Source organism: Chaetura pelagica, unplaced genomic scaffold, assembly GCF_000747805.2.
Source record: "Chaetura pelagica isolate M959 unplaced genomic scaffold, ChaPel_1.0 scaffold120, whole genome shotgun sequence".
Taxonomy (NCBI): domain Eukaryota; kingdom Metazoa; phylum Chordata; class Aves; order Apodiformes; family Apodidae; genus Chaetura; species Chaetura pelagica.
Window position 1 is genome coordinate 1,806,456 of NW_009951952.1, and position 15,102 is coordinate 1,821,557.

The 15,102-nt window shown below is 39.8% G+C and overlaps 1 protein-coding gene across 1 annotated transcript in view; it reads left to right on the forward strand.

The window, feature by feature from the left end:
* Positions 1-15,102, forward strand: part of VWA3B (von Willebrand factor A domain containing 3B) — a 62,033-nt gene that overhangs the window by 19,879 nt on the left and 27,052 nt on the right. Inside the window, 5 exon segments of the mRNA XM_009999082.1 lie at positions 2,460-2,576; positions 5,952-6,148; positions 6,791-6,945; positions 8,764-8,902; positions 12,145-12,276. Of these exon segments, the coding sequence (XP_009997384.1) occupies positions 2,460-2,576; positions 5,952-6,148; positions 6,791-6,945; positions 8,764-8,902; positions 12,145-12,276 (740 nt within the window).

The following is a 15,102-nucleotide window of genomic DNA, read 5'->3' on the forward strand; positions in this document are numbered from 1 at the left end:
CCGGGGCCCAGGCGGCCGTTAAACCGCCGGCCAGAGCAGCAGGGCAGGGCGGCCCAGCGGCCTTTTCTCTCGGGGGAGGCAGCAAATGGTGTTTTTCAGAGCGAGTGTTTCCTGGGCGGCAGGTGTCTGATGGCCTGCCAGGGTCCGTGGGCCTGCAGCGGCTGGGGACAGCACCCCTGGGGGGTGGCTTTGGGCTGCAAGCACGGGGAGCGTCAGCCAAAGAGAGGTTTGTGGTTGCAGGGTCGGTTTTCACTGGGGACAGGGCTGCAGGTCGAGGAAGGCTTGTGGGAGAGATCTGTGTTTTGTGTCTGTGCGTATCTCTTGAGTTTGAGGGCTCAGCTTGACAGGCACAGATTTTCCTGCCCGCTCCTCCTTAGCTGGAGAAGAAAAGAGGGGTAGGCGGAGGTGAACTTCCCATGTAGATCCTTAAAGTTGCTTCGGTTGTCAGTGCTTGCAACCTGCTCTCCCAGTTGAATCCAGGAAAATATTATGGCCAGATGAAAGGTTTTCTGAGCATCTTGAACTCCACAATGTGCGGTTGTTGATGCCTGCGGTGTCAGTCACCAAACATACTTGCTTTGAAAATGTGTGCAGTTTTACTTTGCTATGCTGCAACAAAAATAAGGGACAAAATACCTTCTTGTGTAACACCAATGAGCATATCTAAGTGGGAGCAGTAACAATGATCCTGTACATTTGATGATTCCGTGACATGAGTTTAAGGGGAAATGAAGCAGAGATATCATCAGTATTGTTCCAAAGGCAGTTGGAATATGCACACGTCTCTTGATATTTTCAAGCACAGCATTAAAACCAGTCAAAATTAAATCTGGATGCCAGCATTTAATAGCTTACAGACAATACCCAGATTTAGCTGGGGACAGCTCAGCTGGAATTGGATTCTCAACAGTCTTCAACTTGTTAATGTGTGCCTGTGTGGTGTGAATGCACATGTTTTGTGGGTTTAACTGTGACAACAGGTGTATATGGATGTATGCAACGGGTGACTACACATCAGTAGCTCTCTACTTGCTGGAGTTTTGCCCATTCTCAGATTTTGTATGTTTTGCATTTCTGGGGAGGGGTTGTTTATAAAAGAAAAGCTGACTTTTTTCTGAAGTACTTGAACCATATGCTTTTCTTAAACTTAAAAGGTCATGATAACAGACTGAGGTTTTTTCTCCTTATCTGTTTTATGTTGCAGAACGATCTGCTCTACTAAAGCTTTTCTGTGATGTAGGGGATGTTGATCTTTGTCCTAATGGCTGAAACAGATGTTTTTGAAATGCAGGAAGGTCCCAGGAGATGGCAGTGTACAATTATACATTTCAAAATATTTCTTGGAAACGGAAAGCATTTCACAATTAAAATTGAGTTGTTATTTGGTAAAACATTAATATTATTATTTCAGAGAAGTTTATAAAGGAACAAAATGATTTGGTTTGTTTTTCTACTGATTGCCTACTTTAGTAGACAAGTTTGCATGTCTTATCTTTTATACAGTGAATCAGTGCTGTAAATTAACTGAACCACTAGATAAGATACAGTTTTCCTTGTTCTGCATCTTTATGTGCAATTCAGTAATAAGTTCTAATCTGCAGTAGGCTGTAGTCTGCATTTATGGTTAGGATAGCTCATGATGCAGTTTCTTTTATGTTTTTATTGTAAGACTACACACAGTTTTTCTGTGCTGTCCTATATTGCAATATAAACTCTGAGACTAACTTAATTTAACACATTTCTTAGTCGTGTTCGTACTGCTTAGGTATCCATGATGCCTTGGTTTTAACAGTTACACTCTACTAAATACAGATGGTTTATTTTTAAAAAAAGTCAAGTCAAACATCTATTAAGATTAAGAAAACTTTGTATCAACTCCAGCTTTGCATTTTTTCTTTTTTCTGATAGTAAAACGTTACAATTTTTTTTTAGCATTTATTTATGACTGTTGAAAATTGTTGGGATGAAAATAAACTTACCTCAGCAAAAATTTATCACATATGTTCCAGGAAAAGATTTCTTTTTAAATAAAGGTATTGATGAACTTTAATGGAATTGAAAGAGTTGAAAATATCTTCTCTTTAAAGTTTTAAAGGTGGGGTTAGTATTTGGAGCCAGCTTTTGCAGTATATCAGGGGACAACATGTGAATTATCTTTGTGGAATTTCCTTATCATTATCCAAGAGTGTTAAAAAGGATTTACTTCCATTGTGGGAATAATCTGTGGCCAACTCTGGAGGTTATTTTCACCAGGCTAAGCACCTCTCATTCCTGGTGCCAGCTTTGAGCCCTTTTTTGAAGTCTGTCAAAGAACAGCACTTGTTACTGCAGTGGGACCTCAAGAGAACAAGGCTATATGGTGACATCTGGATGAACCCAATGATTTGGTGGCAACTGGGGAGTTATAAAAGCAGAAATTATCTCCAAAAGTAAATGTCTTTTTATGATTTCTTTTGCAGTAGCTGGTGTCCGTGAAGACGTCTTTCTGGTCTGGAAGGAGTTGGAGGAAGCCAAGAGTACAGTCACACAAGTTCAGAAGATTTTATCAGAATCTGACAAGCCTGCTTCTCAAGATGGTATAATTAATTTTTCTCTCAAGAAAGTTACTATTATATTTAGGACCAATATCTGTGAACAGTTTTGATTATGTGTCAGTTTGGGGATTATTATCTCAGAAATGTCATTATACAAGTAGCACCTAAACTTGACATCTAATCTTGGGGTTGCTTAAAACTTTCCACTACAAACCTCTGTCTACTACTGCTAAAACTTTCTGGACTTCAACAGCTCACACTGAAGCACACATTTTTAGTTCACCATTGACTGTGTTTAGAAATTGCCTGGATTTCAAGATACTGGAACACATTTTTTGTTGTCTCTTCTGCCCGGGCCAGTAAATCTTTAGCTTTATTCTACATGGAGCTGGGGAAGTACCTCTTTCCCATCACAGGCTTCTTGGGATAGCCTCCAACCTGGTAGCTTGTTCATTCTCCTAGGAGGGAAGAAGTGTGGGTCTGAATTATCTTAGTTTAAGATGGAGGACTGAAACCAATTGTGAATGAGTGCTCTGACGTCTGTTGTGTTAAGAAACACGGAGGAACACCCACATTTGTTCATTAGACTAATAATTCGCACTATTATGTTGGGCCAAGAACATGATAATTTTGTTGTTCTGTACATATTGATTGGACTGAGCCATCCTGAAGACAGAAGCATAGCTGGTTTCCAAATCTGAAGACGTAAACACGGGAAGGTGAGAAGCTACTCAGCCCTGCTAAGATGCTCTGGGCATGGTTTGGAGCAGAATGATCCACTGGCACTGTGGACTGCTACTGAGAGGGTGGACTTTCAGGATCATAGCTGGGATGGTTGGTGCCTGTATTCTGCGTTAGTCACTGGGTTTAAAATACTTACATGGTGTCTGGTATTTTTTGCATAAGTTTATGTAAGGTTCAGGTTGAGTTAGCACAAGTAACCAGGGAATTTGTGTAGCTCCGGTATTGGTTTTGCAGTGCAGCTGCTTTTGCTTTGTCTGGATGGAGGCTGGGGCCAGATGCCCTTTTCTGGATCATCTGCTGAGGAACACTTGGTACAGTGAGTTGGTCAGTCCCCTGAAGTCTCAGCAGTGTGTTGTAGGCTGGTGGTGAAGATTGGAAGCTGGGAACTTTTTCTGCCTGCACTGGGTTTGAATATCTGTCAATAATATGTGTCTGCACGACTTAAGCTTGAGTTTATCCTTCTGTGAAGGCGTAATGCAGTTTTAATACTGATAATAGCATCTTCTAAATTAGCAGGACTTTCTGTATGAAGTTTAACAATAATGCATATGACCAAAAAGATGACAGTAAAGCTGCAAGCACAGCCCTGATTTCAGTGTTTATTTATGTGCTTCTGACTGTGCAGCTTTGGTGTTTTTTTAGTGTTTGTCTTCATACAAAGTCACTTCATACATAGTCACCTAACAAAGATACAAAAAGAAATGAAATTACAATGTGATTAATTTTGTCAGTTGTTCTTATTTGACCATTGCCCATTGATCCAAGTAACTGAAGTATTTCTTTTTGACTGCCTTTTTTTTTTTTTTTTTTTTTTTTCTTTTTTTTGCCTTCCTTATCTCTTTAGAAGGTTCTTCAGGAGAAGAGCCAAAAAAAGAGACAAATTTTCTATTACCAGTATCCAGAGATGAGCAGTGCCCAACCTTAAGATGATCCTTAGAAAATTTCTAAGACAATCTGACATAAGAGGGTAAACATGAGAACAGTTTTACCAGATCAGACAAAAAATACCCAATTTCTTTCAGTATCCATTAAAAATGCTAAAAGCTCTTCTTATAGAACTAGAGAAAATGTCAAGATGGTACACAAATGATTTGCAATTTTGGATACATTGTGCAGTAGTCAGCCTATAAAAAGGCAATATTGCAGTAAAATCTCTTCCAAAGACATTGTAGTTTGCTTTTTAACTTTAAATGGCCTTCTCTGAAAAAGACCAACAGCAATGTGAGCCAATGTAATCAACTGTGCTTTCAGTTTTATCTTCTGTTTTTTCAATTTCTGAAATGATTCTCCTGTGTTCTGGTTTGGTTTGGTGAGATTTTTGGTAGTGGGGGAAGGGCCCCAGCGGTGGCTCCCATAAGAAGCTGAGAAGCTGCCCCTGCTCCAAACCCAGCCAAGGACCCATTAGAGGGACAAGAGATGCACCTCTGCCAGTAACATACGGAAGAGCTGAGATAACACCTGAGCAGAGTGAGCAGTCTGTAGATAAAGAAGAGCTGAGCTGGAGGGGCAGAGGTGCTGGTGGTTGGTGAGGAGGAAGGGGCAGAAGGTGCCCCAGCAGCAGTTTCCCTGCAGCCCATGGCGAGATGGCAGCTGTGCCCCTGCACTCATGGAGGAACGTGGTGGGACATTCCCTGAAGGCGCCAGGAGGGGGGAACTTGGCCCCTGGACTTGGATGTTGTGGCCAGAGGATTTGCTGCCAGTGGGCTCTGATTGCTCAGCTGTGGAAGCCCCCGGGCCAGGGGAGGTGGCTGTTCCCGAAGCCCCCGTGACTCTGTGGGAAGCCCAGGCTGGAGCAGCTCCGGACCTGGTGGGAAGGACTCAGGAAGGAGAGGTTGGTGGAGGCCTCTGTGCCATGGGAGGGACCCCGTGGGGAAGCAGGGCAGGACTGTCAGGAATCCTTCTTGCTGAGGAGGCAGGAGCAGCAGGAACCCCCAGGCTGTGAAGTGACTCTAAACCCCATCCCCTGTCCCCCTGTGCCGCTGGGGGGAAGGAGGGAGAGAAACCGGGAACCAAGGGATTGGGGCCCGGGAAGAAGGGAGGGGTGGGGTAACATCTGCAAGCCCTGCTCTGGGGGTGTCTGTGTCCTGGGGGGTGTGATTAGTGTGGAATTACATTATTATTTTCCCCAAGCTGAGTCTGTTTTGCCCGGGCCCTTAATCAGTGAAGATCCCTCCTTGTCCTTTGTCTCGACCCATGAACTTTGAGCTCCTCATCCCAGTGTGTGTGTGTGTGGAGAGTTGAGTGAGTGGCCATGGGGCTATTCTTTTGTTGTCATGTTGGGCCAAAACCAAACACCCTTACACAGGAATGTTTCCTGGCATTTTGTAATTCAGCCAGTATGAAGGTTTAAGTCAACATTCCTCCTGCTAAGATTGTTCCCTTTATATGTTGATCCTGTAGGTATTTCTCTTCTTTGCTCTCTATCTTCTCATGGTTTTGTTCCACTGGTAAAGGAATTTGTTGTGAAGTGCATGTTATGAAAAAACCAACAATCTCACAACCAAAGCAGAGAATAATAAAAAAATCATTCAGAAGTATCCTCTCATGCCAAAGCTGTCAGTGGTACAGAACGCATTTGGAAATCTTGACCACAGCATCCTGGCCTGTTTTTGAAAACACTTTATCCAGAATGAATGATGTTATACAGGAAGTGTTGTTTATTTTCTTTATTAGCAACCAGTGCTGATCATCCATTGCAAAAGCACACATCTGACAAATACTTGTCTTCTGAGAAGTGGCTGCAGAAGTATGGCTTGAAGGCTCAGAAGCTCACACTTTACAATGCACTTGCTGATTGTACTTTTCACCACGTGGATGGAATTGTTGACATAAAAACCAAACCAGAGGATGAATCTTCACAAACTGATGCTGTGAGTATTGGTCATTTTCCTTCATGTCCTGTGGCTGATTGGTGATTTTTTTTTAAACTTGAAAACTTGATTGATTTTTGAGGTATGATAAAGTATATGATCAGTTGTTATCTAGTTTTTGTTAAAACCAGCTTAGTAGTGGAATAAGAAAAAGATGGTCAGAAATATGATTGTCTCAAAGGGCTATTTGAAAATTAACATTTCAAGGGCTGCTTCCTGTTTCACGTATGATCTGCAAGGAAGAATCAGGGTTGGCTTAATGCCTTGTTTTTCTGTGTATTTATGTGGGACAGGGTGAAGATTGCTTGTCATCTTTATTTTTTCTTAGAAGAGGTGTTGGTTTCAGCTGCTCCAGTGTTTGCAGGCCATTAAACAAATTTGAATTCATTTGTCTTCTATTTGTTTTTCCTAAACTCTACCATTACACTGTTTGATAAGCTTCTGTTCTTGCTAGATAAAAGAATAAAAGCAGTTTCTACTGACTTTTCCTAGTAGCAGATTCTGTGACCACCATATCCCATGTCTTTTTCTGCACGTGTTCATGTGCATCAAGCATGTTCCTTTGAAGTTCATTTGCCAAATGTGAAAGATAGTTCAAAATAATGTCTTTTGGAGCATGAATCATGTTTTTCTTTGTTGTAGGAGACAGAGAGGAAGGTAATTAATGCAAAATACTGTGACAAGTTTGTACAGACCTTCTGGAAAGATGGATCTGTGGTTCATATATATGTTAGTACAGAAAAGTATAAGCAGTACAAAGAGAAAATGAGGACGGCTCTCAGAAAAGTGGAAGAAAGGTTAGTGTTTCATCATGTAAAATCAGTTTGTATTATTTTGCATCCATGTTGAAATGTTTGACATCTACTGTCATAATCAGCTGAAGTGGCTGGTTAACTGCCAGTAGGAGAACTAAGCCAGAAATCCTTTTCAGATCAGAATCTTGCGTGTAGAATTCCTTGGTAGCCATGTAAGAAAACCAAAGAATGGTTTTATCTTTTATTCTCCTTCTGGAATTCAAATGTGGAAGTCAGTCTGCACATAGGTGAAATACTGCCGAAAGTGCCAAAAAGCTTTGGGACATAAAGTGGCATAGAACTAGTGAAATCATTACTTGGTAAACTTACATCCTGTGTACCTAGGATCTCTTGTGATAGCTCTGACACAAGTAACACGGCGTGTCTTGTGCCCCTACTGCTAATAGTTATCTGCCCTTTTTGCAATTTTGTGTTGAGGAGAAGTTTGAACAGTCTAGAAGAGAGTCAGGGTGTGAGCTATTAAATATTGCATGTGACCAGCTAGATGTTCAGTGCTCAAGCTAACTCCCTCATTGACTTTTGTGCATCTTTTTTGTGAGTGCATAGATACACTCTTAGATTTTGTAGGACAAAAAACAGGCAATCTGAGAGTTTGATTCATCTGTCCTAAAGATGCCTCAAAGCAAATTGGCTTTTATAGCTACATGAGGAGAAGAAGGAAACATTCAGAATGGATATTGTAGAACTGAGAGATAGAATGTGTTGCTCTCTGTTTTGTATATTAGGACAATGAGATGTCTCAAGGAAATAAAGCAGGATGAGAACTTTGATTTTATTGCTGCTTCTCTCCCAGAAGTATAACAGCCTGATTGCCTTTAGCAAGGTCAAACAGAGTTTTGTTATCCTTTTTAGTTTCTCTTAATCTTGTATATAGGCTAACAGTAACATACTCTGAAAGGAAAATTTGAAGTAAAGGATAGATAGATAGATAGATAGATAGATAGATAGATAGATAGATATAGATACTTGAAATCCAAACCAAGTTTATTGGTTTGCTGTTTTGAATGGCTCAAGTAATTGTTAAAATTTGTGTTAGACCTCATCAAGCACTTCGGGGTGAAAAAACAAAATAGCTGTCAGTAGCAAATTAATAGGATTCTTTTCAGTTTCCATTATATCACTTGTTTAAACTTCTGTGGATATGAGTAATATTTTTCCCAGGGCCATTATATTCTGTCTGTTAAATGTCTCTGTTTCAGAGTAGACAAGTAGTTTATGACTCTCAAGGGAAATCAGATTTGGACTTGCTGCAACCATTACTGCAGAAACGTTCTTGTACACAGCAGTATGTATACATGTGTTTAACTGGCAGGCATGCTTAAATTCTGTTTAAAATGTAAATCTAAGCCTGTATTTAAGACTCAAGGTCAGCAAAGCTGTGCAATATTAAGACTCTTCAAAGTGCTCAAGTTTCTTGCTAGGTTCTCAACTGGTTTCCTGAAAAGGGAGGCATATTTGCATATGCTTACATGTTTTCCTGAGTTCAGGCTGGAGAACAGTTACAGGGCCATTTGTTACTTCCACATGAGATTTTCCAGCTCAAACCACCTGATACTTTGCTGTATCACTTTGTCTTTTTTTTTTTCACCCCCTACTGAAATTAGGAAATAAAAATGCCTTGTGTTGTTATGTAGTTATAGAGGATGAAGGTAAATACACTGCTTCTGACAGTGACTAGTAACAGGTGATTAGGAAGAAGTACAGCAGTGATAAAAAGATCCTTCCTATGACATTGTGACACACAAAGCTCCAGAGATCTTACAGCTCAGGGTTTGATTTTAGAATTTTTTCCTCCCCCAGGATTAAGTGGCTTCAACGAGGAAGCAGAGGGCTCTTTGGTAATGTGTGTGAAGATAATGTCCATATTCTTATTGACACATCTGAGTCTATGAAGGACAAGCTGCCACTGGTGAAGGAGAAAATATTTCAGTTCATACAGGTATGATAAAGTAATGATTTGGAAAACTGAGGTTCATTTTAGAGTTGGCTGATATTTTGTGGATGGTTGTTACTGTACATTTTATTTTCATTTTTAATGTGTTGGGTTCTTTTTAAACAGCAGCTTTATAAAAATATTTTATATTTTTCTTAGTGTGCTCATTTTTCAGTGAAAAATTTGTATTTTTTTCCTCATTTGTACAAATGTTTGAAAAAAATCTTAAGCAATTGTTAAACATTAAAAAGACTTAAGTATTTTTTCTTTGCCTCAAGCCACTATTCTTACCAAAGAAGAGGAAAAACCAAACAACTCCCCCAAAGAACTATGCAATGAAGCTTTTGGAATTTTTATTTTTAAGCAGCGTCATCCAGTTCCACTGGCACTTCATGATTTGTTATGTGTGTTTTAGATTCACTTTCATATTTTGCAATAGGGGGTGTAGAATGTTTTGAACTTACTTGTATCTTACACTGACTCAGAACTTTGCAAAGGGACCTGCAAAGTACAGGAGTGCCTCGAAAGTGGTAAGTCCTGGGAGACACACCTAAGACAGAATTTGTCTCACCTAGTTTTATAAATCTACAGTGAGGTCATGTAAGGTCAAATTAATATCTGAGAGAAACAGGCACTTCAAAACATCATTTATGCTGAAAGAAGAGAGATTTGGGTTAGAGATCAGGTTTAAATTCTTCATTGTAAGGGTGGTGAAACTCTGGAAGAGGCTGCCCAAAGATGATGTGGGGGCTCCATCCCTGGAAGTGTTCAAGGGCAGGTTGGATGGGGCTCTGAGCAACCTGGTGTAGTGGGAGGTGTCCCTGCCCATGCAGGGGGGTTGGAACTAGATGATCTTTAAGGTCCCTTCCCACTCCCAAAATTCTGTGATTCTGTGATCATGAACTTTTTTAAACCTGAGAGGAGTAACTGAATAAATAAATAAATAAATCAGTCTGGCATCAATAGCAGTCATTAGTAGGGCTAGGAAACTTTAAACTACAACAGACAGGTTTTTGAGCTAAGTGCATCAGTGGTAGGACATAGTATGATGTTGTACTCTATACAGATCAGCATTAGGAAACAATTAGATACTGTACCAGAAGGTTTCACAGCCAGCTGAACAAAAATTGTGATGAAAGGAAGACAAGTGTTCCAAGCTCTGAAAGTTTGTACTGGCTTGCACAAATTTTTCACTCCTTGTTACTTCCACATGAGATTTTCCAGCTCAAACCACCTGATACTTTGCTGTATCACTTTGTCTTTTTTTTTTTCACCCCCTACTGAAATTAGGAAATAAAAATGCCTTGTGTTGTTATGTAGTTATAGAGGATGAAGGTAAATACACTGCTTCTGACAGTGACTAGTAACAGGTGATTAGGAAGAAGTACAGCAGTGATAAAAAGATCCTTCCTATGACATTGTGACACACAAAGCTCCAGAGATCTTACAGCTCAGGGTTTGATTTTAGAATTTTTTCCTCCCCCAGGATTAAGTGGCTTCAACGAGGAAGCAGAGGGCTCTTTGGTAATGTGTGTGAAGATAATGTCCATATTCTTATTGACACATCTGAGTCTATGAAGGACAAGCTGCCACTGGTGAAGGAGAAAATATTTCAGTTCATACAGGTATGATAAAGTAATGATTTGGAAAACTGAGGTTCATTTTAGAGTTGGCTGATATTTTGTGGATGGTTGTTACTGTACATTTTATTTTCATTTTTAATGTGTTGGGTTCTTTTTAAACAGCAGCTTTATAAAAATATTTTATATTTTTCTTAGTGTGCTCATTTTTCAGTGAAAAATTTGTATTTCTTTCCTCATTTGTACAAATGTTTGAAAAAAAATCTTAAGCAATTGTTAAACATTAAAAAGACTTAAGTATTTTTTCTTTGCCTCAAGCCACTGTTCTTACCAAAGAAGAGGAAAAAACAAACAACTCCCCCAAAGAACTATGCAATGAAGCTTTTGGAATTTTTATTTTTAAGCAGTGTCATCCAGTTCCACTGGCACTTCATGATTTGTTATGTGTGTTTTAGATTCACTTTCATATTTTGCAATAGGGGGTGTAGAATGTTTTGAACTTACTTGTATCTTACACTGACTCAGAACTTTGCAAAGGGACCTGCAAAGTACAGGAGTGCCTCGAAAGTGGTAAGTCCTGGGAGACACACCTAAGACAGAATTTGTCTCACCTAGTTTTATAAATCTACAGTGAGGTCATGTAAGGTCAAATTAATATCTGAGAGAAACAGGCACTTCAAAACATCATTTATGCTGAAAGAAGAGAGATTTGGGTTAGAGATCAGGTTTAAATTCTTCATTGTAAGGGTGGTGAAACTCTGGAAGAGGCTGCCCAAAGATGATGTGGGGGCTCCATCCCTGGAAGTGTTCAAGGGCAGGTTGGATGGGGCTCTGAGCAACCTGGTGTAGTGGGAGGTGTCCCTGCCCATGCAGGGGGGTTGGAACTAGATGATCTTTAAGGTCCCTTCCCACTCCCAAAATTCTGTGATTCTGTGATCATGAACTTTTTTAAACCTGAGAGGAGTAACTGAATAAATAAATAAATAAATCAGTCTGGCATCAATAGCAGTCATTAGTAGGGCTAGGAAACTTTAAACTACAACAGACAGGTTTTTGAGCTAAGTGCATCAGTGGTAGGACATAGTATGATGTTGTACTCTATACAGATCAGCATTAGGAAACAATTAGATACTGTACCAGAAGGTTTCACAGCCAGCTGAACAAAAATTGTGATGAAAGGAAGACAAGTGTTCCAAGCTCTGAAAGTTTGTACTGGCTTGCACAAATTTTTCACTCCTTATCACTTCTGTTCAAAAGCAACTTTAGCAAATTGCTAACTTAATTCTCTCTTGCTGTCATAGTTCCCCTTTTCAGTGCTCTGCCTTTGTTTCTTATTCTCCTCTAAATGATGCCTTACCTTGATTCTCATTTCAATTTCATTTGGTAAACCCTCACGATCTCTGCCTTATACCATTGTTCATTCCCAGCTTCATTTCTCTTTTTCTTGCCCTCCTAGACAGGCAGTAGTAGTTTGAGAAGTATATGTAGATGTAGACTTGCATTGGAAGTTCAAATAATCTTAAAAATTGCAAGCAATAATTTTCTCTGTCTCTGTATGTCTCTGTGTATTATAAATAATTATAATTTATTGTAAACAGGTAATCAGCTCTACAGAAATGAAAACAGTTAATTTAACACTGAGTAAAAATCAGATGCTGTCTCTTGCAGGAACAACTGAGACACAAAAAGAGATTTAACTTCATGAAATTTAGTGCCCAAGCAGTGACTTGGCAAGAGAAACTTGCTGAAGTTAATGAGGAAAATTTGCAAGATGCTTGGCTTTGGATAAAAGAACTTGAGGTAACATGGAAACTAATTCTCACAAAGCATGTTTATACAAAGTTGCATTTGTGTCTTCTCTTTCTGTGTGGGTGGGGTATTTTTGGATTGACTAAGTATTTTACTGGAGTAAGCTGAAAATACAGATGATGTATAGACTTTAGCAGACCTGAGTACAATGTATTTTCTGTGTCAGTTGCAACAATATTTAGCAGTGGACCTGTTTATAAGACCATATTCATTCAATCACAGCCTGCTATGTTTAGTAGCTACAATGCAAACATTGGCCAGTTTGATTTCTGGAGGAACCATGACAGTGCTCAGACCCTGTATCCAAATTTGTCACTCTGGCTGCAAGGCTGCTGCATGGATGTGGGCTGTTGCTGGCAGACTTGCAGCTCAGAGGTGACACAAAAACTGGGGCCAGTGAGCTAAAGGAGCATTTCTTGTCCCATCTGGTGCCTAGATAGACAGCTGTCTCTAGCCCTCATGGGAACATAGGAGCAACCATACAAGACCAGTTAGTGTGTCAAATGTGGACAGCAATATTATGAGTGAAAATCAGTCACAGAACAGCACAGGTATATGCCATGTTATGTTTTCCAGGACACAAACAAACATGTTTATATAATAAGCCTCTTCAGCATGACAGCTCTTCCTCAGACTTAATCATTAAATTCCTGGGGATCCTGGAGTGCTGTGTCCAGTTCTGGAGCCCCCAACACAGGAAGGACATGGAGCTGTTGGAGTGAGTCCAGATGAGGGCCACAAAGATGATGAGAGGGCTGGAGCAGCTCTGCTGTGAAGACAGGCTGAGAGAGTTGGGGCTGTTCAGCCTGGAGAAGAGAAGGCTCCAGGGAGACCTTACAGTGGCCTTCCAGTACCTGAAGGGGCTACAGGAAAGCTGGGGAGGGGCTTTTTACAAAGGCATGTTGTGATAGAATGGCTTTAAACTGGAAGAGAGGAGATTTAGGTTAGACATTAGGAAGTAATTATTTAGTGTGGGGGTGTTGAGAGACTGGAACAGGTTGCCCATGGAGCTTGTGGATGACCCGTCAAGGACTGGGCTTTAAGCAACCTGGTCCAGTGGGAGGAGGGAGGTTGCAACTAGAGGATCTTGAAGGTCTCTTCCAACCCAAAGCATTGTGTGATTCTGTGATTCTATGATAAGCCATATACATGGTGCAGCATCACAGAAGCTGGATAATGCTTTGAACTACTGTGATTCAATACCATCTTGTATATTGATTTGGGAATGCCCTTTTTCATTATTATTGATGAAGTTGTGCTTTTTTCATTATAAATTTCCTTACAAGTTTAGTTCTTGGTATCTGAAACGGTACAGGGAATGGTACAGGAACTGTCTGGGGTTTTTGTGTTTGTGTGTTTGTTTGTTTGTTTAAGGGTTGACATCTCCTGCTGACATTTTATTCTGTTTAAATCAGTGCAGGCGTATGTCTGAGATCAGAGAGCTGGCTTGACAGTCAAGCTGAAATGAACAAAAGATTACTGTGGAATATTAATCAGAGTAGATCCTTTGATCTTGCTTGATGCATTTTGGTCCCAGGATGTTGAATAAGGCAGCTGGGCTCTACACAGTCACTAACTGTTCCTTAAATATCCTTTAGGGTTGATAACATTAAACATTTTGGGAGTGATCATGCTGCCTAGTTGAAGCATGTCAACTTTGTTTAAAGTACCAACTGAGAAATAGAAAAGTACCAGCTTTCACTATAAGATAGGTATTTCCCTCACATCATCAGCATCTCCAGTATTTTCCCATGATACGGGAGTGGAAGAAGTTGTTTAGTTTCAAATCAGACCAGAATCATGTACTGTTATTAAAAAAAAGCCAGAATGGCCAATTTACATCAATGAATGGTAAGTGCCTAAACCTTGAGAATACTTAATGAAACATAGAATCACAAAATGGTCCAGTTGGAAGGGACCTTAAAGATCATCTATTTCCAACCCCTCTGCCATGTGTATTAGGAATATTAGATCTATTTAACACAAAGAAAATGGCTTAGGGTATTTGTTTCTTATGAGTCGTTGCTGGTAAGGACCATTTGGTAAGGACAGGATCACGGTATGTTATCTGAGCTATCTTGTTGCCTGGCCCAAACCTTCTTACACAGCCATACAGAGTCCCTCTCAGAGTGTTGTCTCCATTCCACCTGATTTGCTTACTTTACCCCTTTTTGATAGAACTGTTTGCTGGAAGAAACTGGAAGAAGTTTTAACACCATGAACAGGACTGAAGAAATAATTCTAGCTCTTAACATATTTCTGCATGTATGGATGAATGTTAGTGATTTAAATTTGTCTTCATAATGCATTATATATGTTGATTCTGAGCCTCCTCTCACATCACTACAGTCTTCACTGCTCTCCAGAGCAGTAGTCCAGTGTTGCACTAGCATCAGACAGACTCATATCTTTTCAGGGTCTCAAATATGTTCATTAAAAGACTAAGACTTGACAGAATACTTTTCCATTTGGATAAGACCTTAGTTTTCTCTTACATTTGCAAAGTTTTGTTCAGTGGTTGTTTGAAAGGTGGAAATCTGAAGACATAAACTGTAATTTTTTTATTCTAATAAGCCACTAAATGCATTTTGGTAAGTTTAGAGTTGAGTTTAGTCTAAAAAGAAAAAAGACCTGATGGTCACTAAGTATGTGGATGACACAGGAAAAATGCTCAAATATTAATTTTTAGGGGGCATAGTATTGCTTTATTGTGTATTTTTTATTATAACTAACTTCTGTGTTAAAAAATAAATCATGTTGATGTGCTGACAAGGTATTTGTGAGATAGTCTGGAAATAAAGTTGTTCAGAAAACTGA